The sequence below is a fragment of the Eutrema salsugineum genome, unplaced genomic scaffold (genome assembly GCF_000478725.1).
Source record: "Eutrema salsugineum unplaced genomic scaffold, Eutsalg1_0 scaffold_14, whole genome shotgun sequence".
Lineage (NCBI taxonomy): Eukaryota > Viridiplantae > Streptophyta > Magnoliopsida > Brassicales > Brassicaceae > Eutrema > Eutrema salsugineum.
Window position 1 is genome coordinate 2,407,255 of NW_006256877.1, and position 17,754 is coordinate 2,425,008.

Genomic DNA, 17,754 nt, shown 5'->3' on the forward strand with positions numbered 1-17,754 from the left:
GCAAGTTGGAGAATATGATCTTTGAGGATGTGAAATTTCAAAAAATAGGAATTGAGAGATGTGGTTATGTAGATGATGCCATAGCTCTCCTAGACAAAATGGAGAGATGTGGTTTGAAACCAGATATAGTGACATGGAACTCTCTTTTGTCAGGCCACGCATATAAAGGCTTATACAAAGGTGCCATTGCGATATTGAAGAGAATGCAAATTGCTGGTCTGAAGCCAAATACCAGCTCGATAAGTAGTCTTCTTCAAGCTGTTGCTGAACCGGGTCTGCTTAAACTTGGAAAGGCGATTCACGGATATGTAATAAGAAATCAGCTTTGGTACAATTTGTATGTAGAAACCACATTGATCGACATGTATGTGAAAACTGGCTGTTAATATTTTATTCATTAGGAAAGTTACAAACAAACAAAAAACTCGAGCGACATACAAAAACAAACCAACAAACAGCAGACAAAAAAAACCCCGAAAAACCCAAAAAAAACAAAATAACATTTTTCTCATTGGCCATCGTCATCCCCACCGTCGTAGAGCTTGTGTACCATCTTTCCGAGCGAGTAGAGAATCTGGAGTGCGCAATACACCATTGTCACTATGGCCGAAGACAAAGGATCAGTGAGGAAAGATAAGTATATAACACCTACAGATCCCACAATAACAGATAGGTATTCAATAACGATCAAGGGTTTCACCATCTCATCAGTGAGAGCGTAAAAGGATACGAAGAACGCAGCATGGCTCGATCCCGCGATGCATAACGAAGTTCAAAACTCCAAGACATGCTCGCGGATCTGGTCAAGTGTGGCTTGCGTGATTTGTGAGATTCCGTTCGTCGTATCCTCCTTGGAAGCGGTTAAAAAATAGAAACGAAGAAGAAGAGATGAGAGAAAGTTAGAACTTAGAAGAGTTTAAAATAGGAAGAAATTGATAAAATCAATCTAATGATTGAAATACCTGCGATGGAAGCCACCATCAAACGCATGTTTAGATCGAGGAGAAACATCGTAAGGATTGTGGTCGTGACGGCGGCTAAGACAGCGTGAGCGACTAAGGTAAAAGTCAAATTTACTGATGTGCTAAACATAATAACAAGAGACAAAAATCTTTAGAATTTACTGATGTGCTATTCCTAAGAACGTTAATGCATGGTTAGCTTCAAACCTTAGTCTAGAAGCAAGTTGGAGAATATGATCTTTGAGGATGTGAAATTTCAAAAAATGAGGAATTGCCCTAAAAACGTACAATCGATTGTTTTTAAATTGATGATATTACCTTTGGGTTATTTGATTCATTTTTCTAATTAGGAATATATGGCGGGATGTCGACCAAACTTGGGATAAGGAGTTTGACACATAGGTTGAGGAGAAGGAGATGGTATCTTTTGATTGAGAATCTAAAAGAAACTTCGACACATTTTCTTTCAAAGTCAACTGTGAGAATTATGAGAACATTGTTAAAATTCGGTTGACGCTAAAAGTCAGGTAAGTGATTTTAAGTTTGACAAACACATTGTGCCTGTTTATAATAATTCATAATATGTTAGCTAATATAGTTCAGATGATCTTCGTATTTTTAATATTAGTTGGTTTAAATTATATCTAGGAGAATGTCACAAACCAAACTACTAAGAATATGGAAAGTCAGAGAATGGAGAAGAAACTCCACGAATATGCCGAAATACTTTCAATGTTCAAGCGACTGAAACTGGAGCTTCTAAATCTATCGATTCGAAAGATAGTACTTGCCAGAAAATACTATCCATAAGATAGTGAACCAGGTTAGCTTGAGTCTTTTGAATGTTTAAAATATTCGATGATTTAGTTCACATTCTGCGTGTAGAGTGTAGAAATAGAATGTAGATTCACCCAAACCTCCATGACCATATTCTCCGGGAAAAACGTAGTCATATACATCACACTTATTATTAATTTATCAGGTTGTTATATATACGCTTGTCATGAATTATATATAGTAAAATATGAATAACATCACTTGTTCATTGATTTTGCTTGTCATCATTGACATTAATAGATTTTTAAATAAAAAGAGTTAAGATCTCTTTCGGCTGCAAAAGTCAACATAAATGCTTCAAATATATTTATAACATGGAAACGCAAGCGCATACTTAAACGCAAAAAGAGGATCGCAGGAAGTAGTCGGCATAGATAGATTGAATAAAATCCTATTCCAATGGGATATTTACTAAAAAAAATTATTAAGACCAAGAGGGACAGATATTCATGAACATGTGACGGCAGCATCATTTAAAAGTCGTATGAACTTTTTACTATGATAATAATATTGTATTAGTTTAGAGATCAAATTCAACTGTGATTCATCTTTTCTTGTTAAAGAAATTTAACTGCTTTTATTTCTTGACTCCTTTGTTGGAATAAGCTTGAAAGAAACTTGAAGTGCAAATTTCCTAATCCTAATCAAAGTATGTTTTCTAGAAGGTTAAGATTAGAAAATGAAATTTAGGAGTTATCTAAAAGGAAATTTGTTTATCTATTAGAATTAGGAGTTAGCTAATCTATTCTCTAAATAAGGAGTTGCAGAGTTGTTGCAGAGTTGTTGCAAACACTTATTTGAAAGAGAAAGATTAAGAGAGACTTTAGTTTTTGAGTAATTTTTCTAAAGCTAATAAAAAAAGTTGCTTTTATTAATTCTTGATCTAAGTTTCAATTCTATAATTGGTATCAGAGCTAAATCGATCTCTAGGGTTATGGTAATTTTCTTGTTAGATTATGAGATATCTAATTCTAATAGGAAAAGAAAAGTGGCTTAGCAAAGTTGTGCAAACCACTGTATATATGTAAGTCATTAATGATGTTACATATAAGAGTATTTGGATGCATCCGTTTTGCAAAGACAGAGGCGCAACACTTGAAGAAGCTGGATGATAGATCACAAGTACTTGTCCACTTAGGAACGGATCCAGAATCAAAGACGTATTGGTTAGTTGATTCTAGAACCAAGAAAATAGTTGTGAGCAGGGATGTGATCTTTGATGAAAGCAAAGACTGGAAGTGGGGTGAGAAGGAAATTAGTAACAACACTGGAATTTCTGTAATCTGTTTTGGAGAACACAATTATAATAACTCAAGGGGAGATGACCATGATCTCGAAGAAGAAACAGAGGAGAAGGAGGAAGATAGTTTCGAAGAAGAGGTCACTGAACATGAAATACAAGTTCCCAAAACCGAGACAGAGATGATACATCAAGGAGAAGAAGCCGAACAAGGACTAAGGAGATCAACAAGGCCAAGAGTAAGACCGAGTTATCTCGATGACTTTGGCACTTTCGCCAAGATTGATAGTGAACACCTATTGCTAGCTATAAACAAAGAGCCATGGGATTGCAATGAGCAAAAGGCTGATATCTTAACCAAGGCACTAGGAAGAAACAAGTTCAGGGAGATGAGATCGTATTGGAGTTTTAGGTGTGTCACAAAAGGATTTCAAGATTAAGGGGGAGAATGTTGGAATAAGCTTGAAAGAAACTTGAAGTGCAAGTTTCCTAATCCTAATCAAAGTATGTTTTCTAGAAGGTTAGGATTAGAAAATGAAATTTAGGAGTTATCTAAAAAGAAATTTGTTTATCTATTGGAATTAGGAGTTAGCTAATATATTCTCTATATAAGGAGTTGCAGAGTTGTTGCAAACACTTATGAGTTGAGAGAGAAAGATTAAGAGAGACTTTAGTTTTTGAGTAATTTTTCTAAAACTAATAAAAGAAGTTGCTTTTATTAATTCTTGATATAAGTCTCAATTCTATATCCTTGTGTTAATCGGATTATAACTGAACTATAGTATTATCTTTTGGATGGTACAAAGTTTACAAAAAAACGTCATGTTGAAAAAATCGAGATTTGATAAGATTGTAGTATTCAGCTGGAAACATGGCTGAAAGTTTGAAAGAAACTTGAAAACGAAGGAAAAACTCAAACTTTTATTATTTCTCAAAAAACTTGGTTTACAGAGAGTTTGCAGAGATCTTTATATAGAGATTCTGACAAGGGTACACATAAAACCTAGAGAGGAAAACGACAAGGTCGTTACGCGTCATTTACAAACGTTAGAGAATCAAAGCGATTACGCAGCTGGATTGTGGTGGCTTGTGTCTCCGTACGTTTGACTGCTTTTGACTCACACTGATCCTTATCTCCTTTGTTACCGTTGCAGGTTTTTGTTTGAAGAAGGTGATCAATGGTGGGCCTCGTGTGGGCTTCATCTTGAGCATTCAACCCATCTGTCGAAGACTCTGAAGGAGCCAGAAGTTTTTCTGATTGACTTATACACCCCCTCAAACTTGGGGTTGGTGGCAAATCAACACCGAGTTTGAACCTTAAGTAAAAAAAAGGTTGTTGAGCCAAGGATTTGGTGAAGACATCTGCAAGTTGTTGATGGCTTGGAACATGCTTGACAACAAGAGCTCCATGAGCAACCCTTTCACGAACATAATGGAAGTCCACATCAAAGTGTTTGGAACGTGAGTGAAGAGCAGGATTCGCCGTGAGATAAACCGCAGACAAGTTATCACAGTACAGCTCTGGAAGTGATGGTTGAGGATGGCCAATAGCGTCAAGAAGATAACTTATCCACTTAAGTTCCGTAGCTGCAATAGACATAGTTCTGTATTCAGCCTCTGTGCTCGATCTTGAGATTGTAGAATGTCGTTTTGCAGACCAAGAAATGATATTGGACCTCAAAAATGTACACAAGCCTCCTGTAGATCTCCTGGTTTCTTTACAGTTGGCCCAATCACAGTCACTGTAGGCACGGAGAGTAGAATCTGTATTCGAACTTAGATTGATTCCCATCTGAAACGTTCCCTTCAAGTAACGAAGTATTCGTTTGAGCAAGCTAAAATCCGCTTCAGTTGGTGTATGCATTTTCTGACAAATGAGATTTACCGGAAACTGGATATCTGGACGAGTGAGAGTCAGATATTATCCGAGAGCTTGAGATTTACCGGAAACTGGATAGCCTGCTAAGCTTCAAAAATAAGTAGGATCCGAGAAAGACTTATCCTGTCCTGAGACCTTATCAAGCTGAAGAGGTAAGGGCGTTGGCATCGGTGCACAATCTGACATCCCAGCTGTGACAAGAAGATCTAATGTGTATTTTTCTTGACTCAGAAATAAACCTTCATCATGAAAAAAGGCCTGTATTCCCAAGAAATAGTGTAGAGCTCCCATGTCTTTCATTCGGAACTCCTTATTCAGAGTGTCTAGAAGCTGTTGCAGCAACTCATCATTGTTTCCAGTCAATACCATGTCATCAACGTATAAAAGTAATAACATAACATCAGATCCTTTAATGTAAACAAACAGGGAAGGATCGGGAATACTGCAAACAAATCCAAAGTTGATCAAGAATGTGCTGAACTTATCAAACCAGGCACGAGGCGCCTGTTTTAGTCCATAAGTTGCTTTCTTGAGTCGACAAATATGATCAGGCCTACTCGGATCTTCAAAACCAGGAGGCTGTCTCATGTAAACAACTTCTTTTAAATCTCCGTGAAGGAATGCATTCTGTACATCAAGCTGTTTTATGGACCACTTTTGAGTAACCGCAACATGTAGAACTGATCTCACTGTAGCTGTCCGTACCACTGGACTAAAGGTTTCCAGAAAATCAATTCCTTCCTCTTGATCATATCCCTTGGCAACTAAGCGAGCTTTCAACCTGTCAAGACTTCCATCAGCCCTCAGTTTAGTCTTGTAAACCCATCTACAACCTAAGACATTCTCTGCAACATCAGGTGGAACAAGGTCTCATGTATTGGTTTCCTGCAATGTACCGTATTCAACTCCCATAGCATCGGTCCACATAGGATCTTTTAATGCAGACTTCACTGTTTTTGGTTCTGGATAATTAGACTTGACAGTGAATAGTACATAGCGTGGATTTGGTTTAAAAATCCCATCTTTTGCTCTGGTAATCATTGGGTGAGCATTGTCTGCAGTAGAAGTTGAGGTAATACGTGTTGACTGATCTGGGAGACTTGACTGAAGTGACTCATTTACTAGTGGTGAGGCTGATTGAGATCGTGAGCTGTGTGAGCTCTGTGTTGATCCGGTCAAGTCTGTGCTTCCTGATGCAGGAGAATAGCTGTTGCCTATAGGATCGGAATCTAAGTACGCCGTACACTCAGAACTATTTCCTGCACTGGAAGGAGACATGACAGGAAGAGGCAAGGCTTGAGTATCTGTATCCGTAGAAAGAACTGGTTGAGCAGCATTCAGCCCATCTGTAAATGAATCTGATGAAACCGGAATATCAAACAAGGGTGTGTCATGTGTTACAGGGGAAAGACGCCAAGACAGAAGACCATCGACTGCTTTTGACTGGAAAGTATGATACTTATCTGCAAAGGGAAAGACAGATTCATCAAACAGAACATGGCGACTGATAAACACCCGGCCTGTAGGTGGATAGAGACATCTATACCCCTTGTATTTTTCATTATAGCCAATGAAAACACAGTGCAGAGACTTAGGATCGAACTTATGTCGTGCATAAGGTTGAGATACGGATAACAGGAACATCCGAAGACCCTGGGGGAGGAATAGACCGGAGGTTTACCAAACAACTTCTCAAATGGACTCTTTTTATCAGTAAGAGCTGAAGAGGGAAGGAGATTACCGAGAAAACAGGCAGTGAAGAAGGCTTCGACCCATAGATATTGAGGGACCTTACTCTGAAAGAGCATAGACAAACCTAACTCAGTAATGTGCCTATGTTTTCGCTCTGCCAAGCCATTCTGTTGAGGCATATGAGGGCAAGAGAGAAGATGTTTTGATACCACAATGTTGCAGGTGAGTCAAAAACTTAGTACTCGTGAACTCACCCCCTCCATCACTTTGAAAAACTTTGATCTTGTGTTGGAGTTGTCGTTCAACATACGTTTGAAAGGTGATAAAGACAGAATAGAAATCAGACTTTCTTTTCAGGGGATAGAACCATGTGAACCTTGAGTAATTATCAATAAAAATTGCATATTATTGAAAACCTTGGTTCGAAACTACAGGAGAAGGTCCCCATAAATCACTGTGAACACGTTCCAAAGGATGAGAAGCTACAAACTCTGAAGGAAGAAAAGAAAGCCTACTGAATTTTCCCAACTGACATGCCTCACACATACGAGAGACAGCCTTATTCATGACTAGAAGATTACTACTTGCAAGATACTGAAGAAGCTCCTTATTAGGGTGCCCAAGTCGCTGATGCCACACTTCAGAACTTGTGCTTTGTTGCCTCGGTGAGTAGAAGGCCATAAACTGTGGGTTCTCCAGTACATACATGTCATTGTGCCTACTGCCTCGAGCTAATATCTGCCTTGTTCTCTTGTCCTTTACCATCACAGAATCACAATCAAAGGTAAACTCACAAGGATAATCCGAAGTAATCTTAGAGACAGACAACAAGGACTTAGCAATACCAGGGCAGACAAGAACATCTGTTAGAGGAAGATTACCTTGAGAATTAGGCAGAGTGGTGGAACCGATATGAGTGATGGGAAGGAAGTCACCATTACCGACCATAACAGAATCATTACCAGTGTAGGGCTGAGCCTGATGCAGCTGAGAGGAAGTGTTGGTAACATGAGTAGAAGCCCCAATATCTGGATACCACTCTGTTCCAGAAGGTGGAGACGTTTCGGATACTCTCATAGCCGCTAGAGCCTTCTGAACATCGTGTGGTTCGTAGTCTTTGTCAAATCGATTGTAGCACTTGAAGGCAGAGTGGCCATACCTGCCACAGATTTGACAAGTTGGTCGAGGGTTGTTTGAAGTGAACTGTTGTTGAAAACCACGGCCCTGAGTAGAATAAGAGCCTCGTCCACGAAAAGACCCCTGATTGGAGCCTCTTCCACCATTAGAGAAACCACCACGAGAACCAGAGGTGTTGTTGTTGTAGGAAGAGACATTCCCACTACGATTTGTTGAATCATCAGTCTTCTCAGTTTGAAAGGCAAGATGAGGAGTTACAGAATCAGTCACAGCAGCATAACTCTGAAGTTTGTCTTCAAAGCCCATCAACTTATGAACCACATCCTCAAACGACAGATTGAAATGAGAATCCATAGAGTTTTCAATGTATGTAACAATAGACTCATACTCTCGCCCTAGACCATGAAGAACACCAAAGATCTTTGCCTGTTCAGAAATAGGAGCTCCTATAGAAGCTAGTTGATCACACAAATCTTTGATTTATCCCAAGTACACAGCTAGTGACCTAGATCCTTTTGCAGTGGTTTTAATACGTCTCTGAATATCTAACTTTCTAGTGAGTAACACACGGTTGTACTTTTGAGCAAGTGAGAGCCATACCTCTTGAGAGGAGCGTAAGCCAAAGACTGACCGTAAAGCTTCTTCAGAGAGAGAACCAAAGATCCACCCAAGCACAGACTGTTCATTTTGAAGCCAGACATAAGTTCTGGATTTGGAACATCAGAGAGCATCGAACCAAAACGGACCATTGTCGTTGCTGGAGGCTGAGGTGTGGCCCCTGTAACATGACCAAGAAGACGCTGACTGGACACCCAGATCTCCATCTGAGACTTCCACATCAGGTATGTAGAAGCAGAGAGCTTCAGTGTCACAAAGTGTGAGATATTCAGAGGTGACGAGAGAGGTGCTGGAGGAAGCGACAGCAGCGATGAATGAAACATTGGAGCTCCAAAAGGCGGCGGAGTTGACGAGCTTGGCGCATTCTGTACTCGATCTGAAGCTGGAGGAGCTCGATCCTGGCCCTGCGTAACTCGAACTGGAGCTGACGGAGTCGGGTTTGGTGTAGAGCTCTCAGAACCGGGAGGGATTGATTGAATCTGTGTGTCGCTTGCCATTGTTGTCGCCGAGGAAGAGCCCTGCGCTCTGATACCATGAAAGTTTGAAAGAAACTTGAAAATGAAGGAAAAACTCAAACTTTTATTATTTCTCAAAAAACTTGGTTTACAGAGAGTTTGCAGAGATCTTTATATAGAGATTCTGACAAGGATACACATAAAACCTAGAGAGGAAAACGACAAGGTCGTTACGCGTCATTTACAAACGTTAGAGAATCAAAGCGATTACGCAGCTGGATTGTGGTGGCTTGTGTCTCCATACGTTTGACTGCTTTTGACTCACACTGATCCTTATCTCCTTTGTTACCGTTGCAGGTTTTTGTTTGAAGAAGGTGATCGTTGGTGGGCCTCGTGTGGGCTTCATCTTGAGCATTCAGCCCATCTGTCGAAGACTCTGAAGGAACCAGAAGTTTTTCTGATTGACTTATAATGGTCGCGGTATAAGATTTTCTTGGAACGTATTTGCCGTTATAACTTTTCAAAGATGCTTTCTGAAAACCTTTTTTGGTTTTTTGGTTTTTTTTTTTTTATAACAAGGTTCTGAAAACTTTTAACAAAAAACAAAAAGATCGGTCCAAAAACAAGTAAAAAAAATATGGGAGTATTCGTGACATCGGGATTCTTAAAAGATCTAGAGAATATTCTACTTTCTTCAAAACTATTTTCGAATGAAAGGTAAGCAAGATGTTGACAGGTATACATATTGTGGAATTAATTTATTTTATGGTTATCGTATCAGACATCAGAGCTGTTGATCTAAGTTCTCGAAACTTCATAATCAAAATTTTAGCACACACTTTTGGCAGAAATAGCCATATAAACTAGGATTATCAATCTATCATTCTCAAAAAATTTCGAAATCGGTGACCACATAATTTTTTTTATTTCTTCCTAAAACTACCTAAAATTATTTTTCGTGTCATATAACCACACAAAGCTTCAAAACTATCTAAACTTTAAATTTGTTCGGGTTATAGAAGCAATGACTTCATTTTTCTTATGGTTTTAGCTATGAATGAAAAAAATCATTATATATTTATCAGAGAATCTTCATGAATTATTAAATTCAGTCAGAAACAAAAGTGGACTTTTCAGATTCCTTTTTGGTCCCTCTTTTTCCGGCTAATTTTGATAAAAAAAAAACAAATATTACTAACAAAGCTTGTGAAATTCCAGAAAAGAAATACAGTACAAAAAAAAATCATCATTTTTTTTTTGGTCAAAAAAAAAATAAAAAAATCATCATTATAAAGCGCAATTAAGAAGAATTAAAAAGGAGTGACTAAGCTTTACGAATCGGGAATCTGAAAAACTGGATGACTAAAAAAGATGGTTTAAACACTGCTTCTTTCTCTCTCTTTATTTAAGTCAAATCGATCCAACTTCTCTCCCCTGAGTTTTGTCGTCTTCTTCGCCTGCAAATTTCTTTGAATATCTTCTCGTCGTTCTTTACATGTCGGCTGATTCCCACGCATCAAAAACAAGTTCTCGATCTCCGTTAACTTTAGTGTGCAAAATCTGAGATCAGAATCACTCGGATTCTTCTTCAGGTACTCTCTCGTTGTCGTCTCACTAAATTTCTTCACAATGCGTTGATTCCTAGGGTTTACTTAGTTTCCAGAAATTTTCTAGGTTTCTCTCGTGATCGTAATCTTTCTTTTGCTTTCTTCACTTTGCAGTGTAATTAGGAATCTAATTTTCCTGCTCTCGATCGTTTCTGGTGCAACTCTATGCATGTATGTGTGTTTGTTTTTTTTTTTAAAAAAAATATAGTTTTTGAGAATCATCTGACTGAGAAGAACATGAAATTTTCCTTCTGTGATTGAAAAATAATTCTTAATTAATTTATTGCTATTCTAATGGTATTAGGATGATAGAATTTTGACTTTGATTTGGATTATGATTCTTAATTTGGAATTTGAAGTTTATCTTCTCTGTTTTTTTTTTTTTTTGTTACTAGGGGTTTTTGAAGAAAGAAGAGTTGAATTAGATTGCCTCTTCTCCTGGAATTTAACAAGCTTTGATCTGCAAGAATGGCTACAAATACTTCAGCTGGACATGCTTGTCCAGATCCAATGAAAGCAGCCTCTAATGGAGTTTTCCAAGGAGATAACCCAATAGACTTCGCATTACCTCTTGCTATCCTGCAGATTGTCATTGTTGTCGTTCTCACTCGTGTTCTTGCTTACCTTTTAAGACCTCTGAGACAACCTCGTGTTATTGCCGAAGTCATTGTGAGTTTTCCTTCATCCCTGCCCAATTTTCTTGAATCTTTGATCATTTTTGATAAATCAGTTTGATTTGCAGGGTGGGATTATGCTTGGACCGTCTCTTCTTGGCCGTTCCAAGGTTTTTCTGGACGCTGTGTTCCCAAAGAAGAGCCTGACTGTTTTAGAAACTCTGGCTAATCTCGGCCTTCTCTTCTTCCTTTTCCTCGCCGGTCTAGAGATTGATACCAAATCCCTTCGACAAACCGGGAAAAAGGCTTTAGGGATTGCCTTGGCTGGAATCTCCCTCCCGTTTGCTCTTGGCATTGGCTCTTCGTTTGTTCTCAGAGCAACAATCTCCAAAGGAGTAGACAGTATCGCGTTTCTCATCTTCATGGGTGTGGCACTTTCCATCACTGCTTTCCCTGTGTTGGCTCGTATTTTGGCTGAGCTTAAGCTTCTAACCACTGAAATAGGACGGCTTGCCATGTCAGCTGCTGCTGTCAACGACGTGGCTGCTTGGATTCTCCTTGCTCTAGCCATTGCTCTCTCGGGATCAGACACCTCTCCTCTGGTCTCTCTTTGGGTTTTCCTCTCCGGCTGTGCTTTTGTCATCGTCGCTGCTATCATCATTCCTCCAATCTTCAAATGGATAGCAAGGAGGTGCCACGAGGGAGAACCCGTCGAAGAAACATACATCTGCACCACTTTAGCTGTGGTTCTTGTCTGCGGATTCATAACTGATGCCATTGGAATCCACTCCATGTTTGGTGCTTTTGTGGTGGGCGTTTTGATCCCAAAGGAAGGACCTTTTGCTGGTGCACTCGTTGAGAAAGTGGAGGATCTTGTATCCGGTCTCTTCTTGCCGCTTTACTTTGTGGCAAGTGGTCTGAAAACTAACGTGGCCACGATCCAAGGAGCTCAGTCTTGGGGTCTTCTGGTTTTAGTCACTTTCACGGCTTGTTTCGGCAAGATCGCTGGCACTCTCGGCGTTTCCCTCGCCTTCAAGATACCTATGCGAGAAGCTGTAGCGTTAGGGTTCCTCATGAACACTAAAGGATTAGTCGAACTCATCGTCCTCAACATCGGGAAAGACCGAAAGGTACAGACTTTTTTTTCTTCAGCCTTGAACACATTTGTTTTTGGGATTCAGCTTCACCAAAGATGTAACTTTCCTCTGTTTTTGGGATTCAGGTTCTCAATGATCAGACATTTGCCATAATGGTTCTAATGGCTCTCTTCACAACCTTCATCACTACACCAGTCGTGATGGCAGTTTACAAACCTGCGAGAAGAGCGAAGAAAGAAGGAGAATACAAGCACAGGACAGTGGAGCGAGACAACACAAACACACAGCTCAGAATCCTGACATGTTTCCATGGCTCTGGAAGCATCCCTTCGATAATAAACCTCCTTGAAGCCTCGAGAGGCATCGAGAAAGGCGAAGGACTCTGCGTCTACGCTCTACACTTACGAGAACTATCAGAGAGATCTTCAGCTATTCTAATGGTTCATAAAGTTCGCAGAAACGGGATGCCGTTTTGGAACAGAAGAGAGATCAACGCAGATCAAGTAGTGGTCGCTTTCCAAGCTTTTCAGCAACTGAGCAGAGTCACAGTCCGACCAATGACAGCAATCTCTTCAATGTCTGATATTCACGAAGACATCTGCACAACTGCGTCGAGAAAAAGAGCAGCGATTGTGATTTTGCCCTTCCACAAGCATCAGCAGCTCGATGGGTCGCTGGAGACGACGCGTGGAGATTACCGGTGGATCAACAGGCGGGTTTTGCTTGAAGCTCCTTGCTCCGTCGGGATATTCGTTGACCGTGGACTCGGTGGTTCGAGTCAAGTCTCGGCTCAGGACGTTTCTTACTCCGTCGTGGCTCTCTTCTTCGGTGGCTGCGACGACCGTGAGGCTTTGGCGTATGGATTACGCATGGCGGAGCATCCCGGGATTTCCTTGACGGTTTTCCGATTCGTGGTTTCGCCGGAGAGAATCGGAGAGATTACTCGTGTCGATGTGAATAACAACAACAACAGCGAGAATCAGATCGGGAAAAACCTAAATTCGGATGAGGAGGTCATGTCTGTAATAAGGAAGAAGTCGGAGGTGGATGAATCGATCAAGCTCGTGGAGAGACGAGTGGAAAACGCCGCCGTGGATGTTAGATCGGCGATTGAGGAAATGCGGCGGAGCAATTTGTTCTTGGTGGGTCGAATGCCAGGTGGAGAAATCGCGTTGGCGATCCGGGAAAACAGCGAATGCCCGGAGCTTGGACCTGTGGGAAGTTTGTTGATCTCGCCGGAATCTTCGACGAGAGCATCAGTTTTGGTGATTCAGCAGTATAATGCCACCGGAACAGCTCCGGATTTGGCGGCAGCTGGGACGGAGTTGTTGACTTCTTCGCCGGATAAAGAGTCTGAATAAATTTAGTGGTTAATAAAAACGGTTCGGTTTGGTTCTGGGGGGTTGATTTACGATAGTTACTAATTAGTTAGTGAAAAGTTGGTTAACGAGTACGGTTTAATCAAATAATAAATTGCAAGTCGCAATTTGAGACTAATGCGAGTACTGTATAATGCTTCTCATTGTTTCCAACTTTCCATTATATTTTATTTTTCATTAAAATTCTGATTAAATAAATACTGTATTTGGTGTTGATTTTAAATAAAATTCTGATTAAATAAATATAATTTTCTTTTGTTTATGTATGTATATTATGCAAAAGAGGTGAGAATTAAAATCTATATACTTAGTTGTGTAGTGATTTGCTTACGTGTCGTGTCATACTCACAATGATTTTTAAAGTGTTTCGTTTACATGGCAGCTCTAAAATGAGTTTCGGCTGCATCAGGACATTTTTTACTTTATTTACTGTTTATGTGTCTTTTCTTATTGGTTTTTACCTGTTAAAAATAACTTAAAACAATCTGTTCTAAATTATTGTAGTTTAATGCTTGATTTCGCTGCTCAAACCATTTCTAAAATTTTATAAAACCGAAATTTAGTAAAAATTTAATAAAAAAAATAAAAATCAATAAATATAATGTCTAATGGAATGATGGTATTTGTGATGTTTAAATTAGTGTATTCGACTTTAAATGATTTAGTATAAATATGTACATTATTTCTCTCTAATTCTCTACACCCTTTCTAAATTTTTTAACTCTTCCTTTTTCTTCAAATGAGTTCGTACGGTACTTCAAATAACTACGTCTTAAATACATAGAACAGTGATCAAAAGATTTTAAACTATTTAAACTAAATTATTTGGATACTAATATGTTTTTATCTACATTCTTCTATACTGTTTTCACGATAATGTCTTCAAACATTAAAATATAAGAAAATTTAATAACAAATATAATCAATAATAGAAAAAAAAAACAAATGAGTTCAAATTACTATTAGATTTTCAAACAATAAATGGAAAATTATAACAGTCCACGCAAAAACATGGGCAAGTTTACTAGTTTATATTTAAAGCTCTAAACTTGAAACTTGAATGTTAACTATCCTTTGTATAATACAAAAATTAAAACATAATCTATCCAGTGGGAAGATGTTAGAAATAAATTTTCTGTAAACTGAAATTAATTTAATATTATTTTATTCACAACATATATTTACTTGTTCAAACAAGTATTTACTTGTTCAAACAAGTATTTAAGTTAATCAACGAAAAAAAGGAATTGTGCAACCGAAATTTATCTGAAAAAATGATAAAATAAAGGAAATTACACAAAGCAAAATGTCAGAAGTGGGGTTTGAACCAACGCCCTCTTTCGAGGACCAGAACTTGAGTCTGGCGCCTTGGACCACTCGGCCATCCTGACTTTTGTATTCTTCATCAAATATATAATATATATATATAATGTACGTCAAACAATTTCAGATTTTTTATTGGCCATTTTTCTAATAGGATGCAATATATTATTTTCATGGAGAACTGATACAAATTTCCCAATATTCCTTTAGTTAGGGAATGAGTTTTTTAGCTAAAGATAATAACCAACAACAATATTTAACATTCATTCAAGTTCTCATACACATTAAATTTTGGTTAAATCCCAAAATTATACTAAACATAATAATAAGAGACAATAATCTTAAGAACTCTTCATAATGCGATATTCCTAAACACGTTAATGCATGGTTAGCTTTAACCCTTAGTCTAGAAGCAAGTTGGAGAACATGATCTTTGGGAATATGAGCTTCCGAAAAATGAGGAGTTGCCCTAAAACTGTACAATCAATTGTTAGCTATTATAGTTCACCAGATCTTGGAAATTTTAATATTATTTGATTTAAACTATATGTAGGAGAATGTGACAAAACAAACTATTGGGAATGTGGAAAGTCAGATAATGGAGAAGAAACTGCAAGAACATGCCAAAAATCCTTTCAATAAGAATGATGTTAGCTTCAGTCTCTTGAATGTTTGAAATTTAGTTACATGATTTAACTGAGGATGCAGAAACAGCCTAAGCTACAGGATTTAATTGAGGAGGCAGAGCAAAAGACATCATCACCAAAGTCTTCTACGAACACAAAGTTTTCGGATCTGCCTGAATCTGTTTCTACCGATTCGAGAGGTGGTTTACCAGAAGATACTATCCAAAAGATAGTAAATCAGGTTAGGTTCAGTGATACTCTTTTAAGACTTGTGATCTTAAATCTATCCAATTTTTGTTTCGAAGTTCTTGACTACTCAAATCACTGTCAGGTTGAATACTATTTCAGTGACTTTAACTTGGCCACCACAGATCATCTGATGAGTTTCATTGGCAAGGACTCTAAAGGATATGGAAAAATGTCTGCTGCTAAATCATATGTATCTTTGTGGGTTCGTTTTGCATAAAAGCATAATCTTTTTGTTCATGTGATTTCAGTCCCTATTCATGTTGTTACATCTTTGAAGAATATTGAAGCTGTCATTAACTGATTCTCAGCTTTCCGCAGTGCTACAGAACTCAGCAAAGCTTGTAAATTCTTTATCTTAGTGTGTGTGTTTTTGGTCAATAACCTTTATAGTGATTTGATGTTCTAACTTCTGTGTCATCTAACAGGTTGTTAGTGAAGATGGAAAGAAAGTGAGACGCATAAATCCGATTACGGCATCTGCTATAGACGAGCTCCAGGTACTTCACTCATTGGTGCTGTCCCTATATTTCTGTATACTAATTTTTAAAAGTTATGAATAAGGATAGTGTATTTGATTTTCTAATAAGTTTTCATATCCAGTCTCGCACTATTATTGCTGAGAATCTACCTAAGAATATTCGCTCAAAAAATCTGCTAAAGATTTTTTCAACTGTTGGAAGGTAACTAACTGTTTGATGATGTTATAAAACCTAGAATATACTTCTTGTTTTTATACAGCTGAGGTTTTCTAAAATTATGAGTGTGTCTTCAGTGTGAAGAACATCCGTATCTGCCGGACACAAAACAGTGTAAGCGGTGCTCCACCCGCAGCAAGATCAGCAAAAAACGATAGTATGCTTTTCAGTAACAAGGTTACTAGATGGATCCATGCGGCTTTGTTTTTGCCGTTTAGTTTTGGATTAAGTGGTTGCAAGATTGATGTCTCTTTGACATGTTCTACTTATAGGTCCATGCTTTTGATGAGTATAAGAAAGTTGAGCTAGCCGAGAAAGCAGTAAAGTCTTACCTACTCATATTTTCAGACTACGAAGTCCGCTTGATGAAAAAGCAAACTGTGATGGAGAGGGACTTGACTGAGCAGGTCAGAGAAAGTCAGGAAATGGAGAAGAAGAAACTCCAAGAACATGCCAAAACTATGGATAATTTGGAACGAGCAAAGAGAGAAGAGACTATGATGGGAAGGGACTTGACTGAGCAGGTCAGGGAAAGTCAGGAAATGGAGAAGACGGATCTCCAAGAACATGCCAAAACTATGGATAATTTGGAACGAGCAAAGAGAGAAGAGACTGTGATGGAGAGGGACTTAACTGAGCAGGTCAGGGAAAGTCAGGAAATAGAGAAGACGAATCTCCAAGAACATGCCAAAACTATGAATAATTTGGAACGAGCAAAGAGAGAAGAGGCTGCTTCATTGATTGAAGCTGAAAATCAGCGAAAACTGGTAGAAGAAAGAGAGCTTTCTGAGTGCGAGCCACATGTAAAACCTTAAAATAGTCTTTCTTTTCTTATAACTTGGTTCTGCTTTGAAGTATATGAGGTCTTAACATGAGAGTGACTTGAAGGACAAGAAGATGTCGGATAACAAGGATTTTGACACATTCGGCCGTAAAGTCTTCTGTGAAGATCATGAGGACATTCTTCTTTTCGAGAAAGTTCTCTCCAACCAGGCGTTCATCATATTCAGGTAATTACCAATTTTCTGTTCTTCCATATGAAGAATTGATAATCTAATATGAATGTGTGATCATGTATGAAGAAATGTGAAGATGGATGTATACATGAAGCACCACCTTGAGGCTGCGGACATATATGAAATGAACCCCCAAGGATTGTGGGAGACTATGCCAAACAGAGTTGAAAATATTGTTTTGAAAGCATGTGGGAATTAATGCCGGCTGTGGTAATGCATTCTTTCTTATCTGAACCAAACTGCAACTTGTTGTATATGAATTCTTCTAACACCTTACCATTTTCAGGACAAATGTTTTTAAACCCAACCCGGACAACGACCCGGAGTG

The 17,754-nt window shown here is 38.6% G+C and overlaps 2 protein-coding genes and 1 non-coding gene across 3 annotated transcripts; 2 read left to right on the forward strand and 1 right to left on the reverse strand.

Moving 5' to 3' along the window:
• The first annotated feature begins 10,227 nt into the window (after positions 1-10,227).
• On the forward strand, positions 10,228-13,699 carry LOC18022921 (cation/H(+) antiporter 18). The gene is made up of 4 exons (XM_006405261.2): positions 10,228-10,412; positions 10,823-11,096; positions 11,170-12,171; positions 12,264-13,699. The coding sequence occupies exons 2-4, from the start codon at positions 10,896-10,898 to the stop codon at positions 13,497-13,499; spliced, it is 2,439 nt and encodes an 812-aa protein (XP_006405324.1). The 5' UTR covers positions 10,228-10,412; positions 10,823-10,895; the 3' UTR covers positions 13,500-13,699.
• A 1,125-nt stretch (positions 13,700-14,824) lies between these two features.
• Positions 14,825-14,908, reverse strand: TRNAL-CAA. Its single transcript has one exon. It is a non-coding gene; the product is annotated as a tRNA-Leu (tRNA).
• A 388-nt stretch (positions 14,909-15,296) lies between these two features.
• Positions 15,297-17,625, forward strand: LOC18022922 (la-related protein 6B). Its single transcript, XM_024158960.1, has 11 exons — positions 15,297-15,317; positions 15,394-15,489; positions 15,549-15,707; positions 15,798-15,917; positions 16,003-16,056; positions 16,141-16,212; positions 16,316-16,395; positions 16,488-16,587; positions 16,683-17,213; positions 17,299-17,420; positions 17,493-17,625. The coding sequence occupies exons 1-11, from the start codon at positions 15,297-15,299 to the stop codon at positions 17,623-17,625; spliced, it is 1,488 nt and encodes a 495-aa protein (XP_024014728.1).
• The last annotated feature ends 129 nt before the right edge of the window (positions 17,626-17,754 follow it).

Coding starts and splice junctions, on each gene's coding strand:
- LOC18022922 (XM_024158960.1), top strand. CDS start 15,297: ATGAGGAGTTGCCCTAAAACT. Junction 15,708..15,797: donor TCCAAAAGATAGTAAATCAG/GTTAGGTTCAGT, acceptor AATCACTGTCAG/GTTGAATACTATTTCAGTGA. Junction 16,057..16,140: donor TACAGAACTCAGCAAAGCTT/GTAAATTCTTTA, acceptor GTCATCTAACAG/GTTGTTAGTGAAGATGGAAA.
- LOC18022921 (XM_006405261.2), top strand. CDS start 10,896: ATGGCTACAAATACTTCAGCTGGACATGCTTGTCCAGATCCAATGAAA. Junction 11,097..11,169: donor GTGTTATTGCCGAAGTCATT/GTGAGTTTTCCT, acceptor TTTGATTTGCAG/GGTGGGATTATGCTTGGACC. Junction 12,172..12,263: donor ACATCGGGAAAGACCGAAAG/GTACAGACTTTT, acceptor TTTGGGATTCAG/GTTCTCAATGATCAGACATT.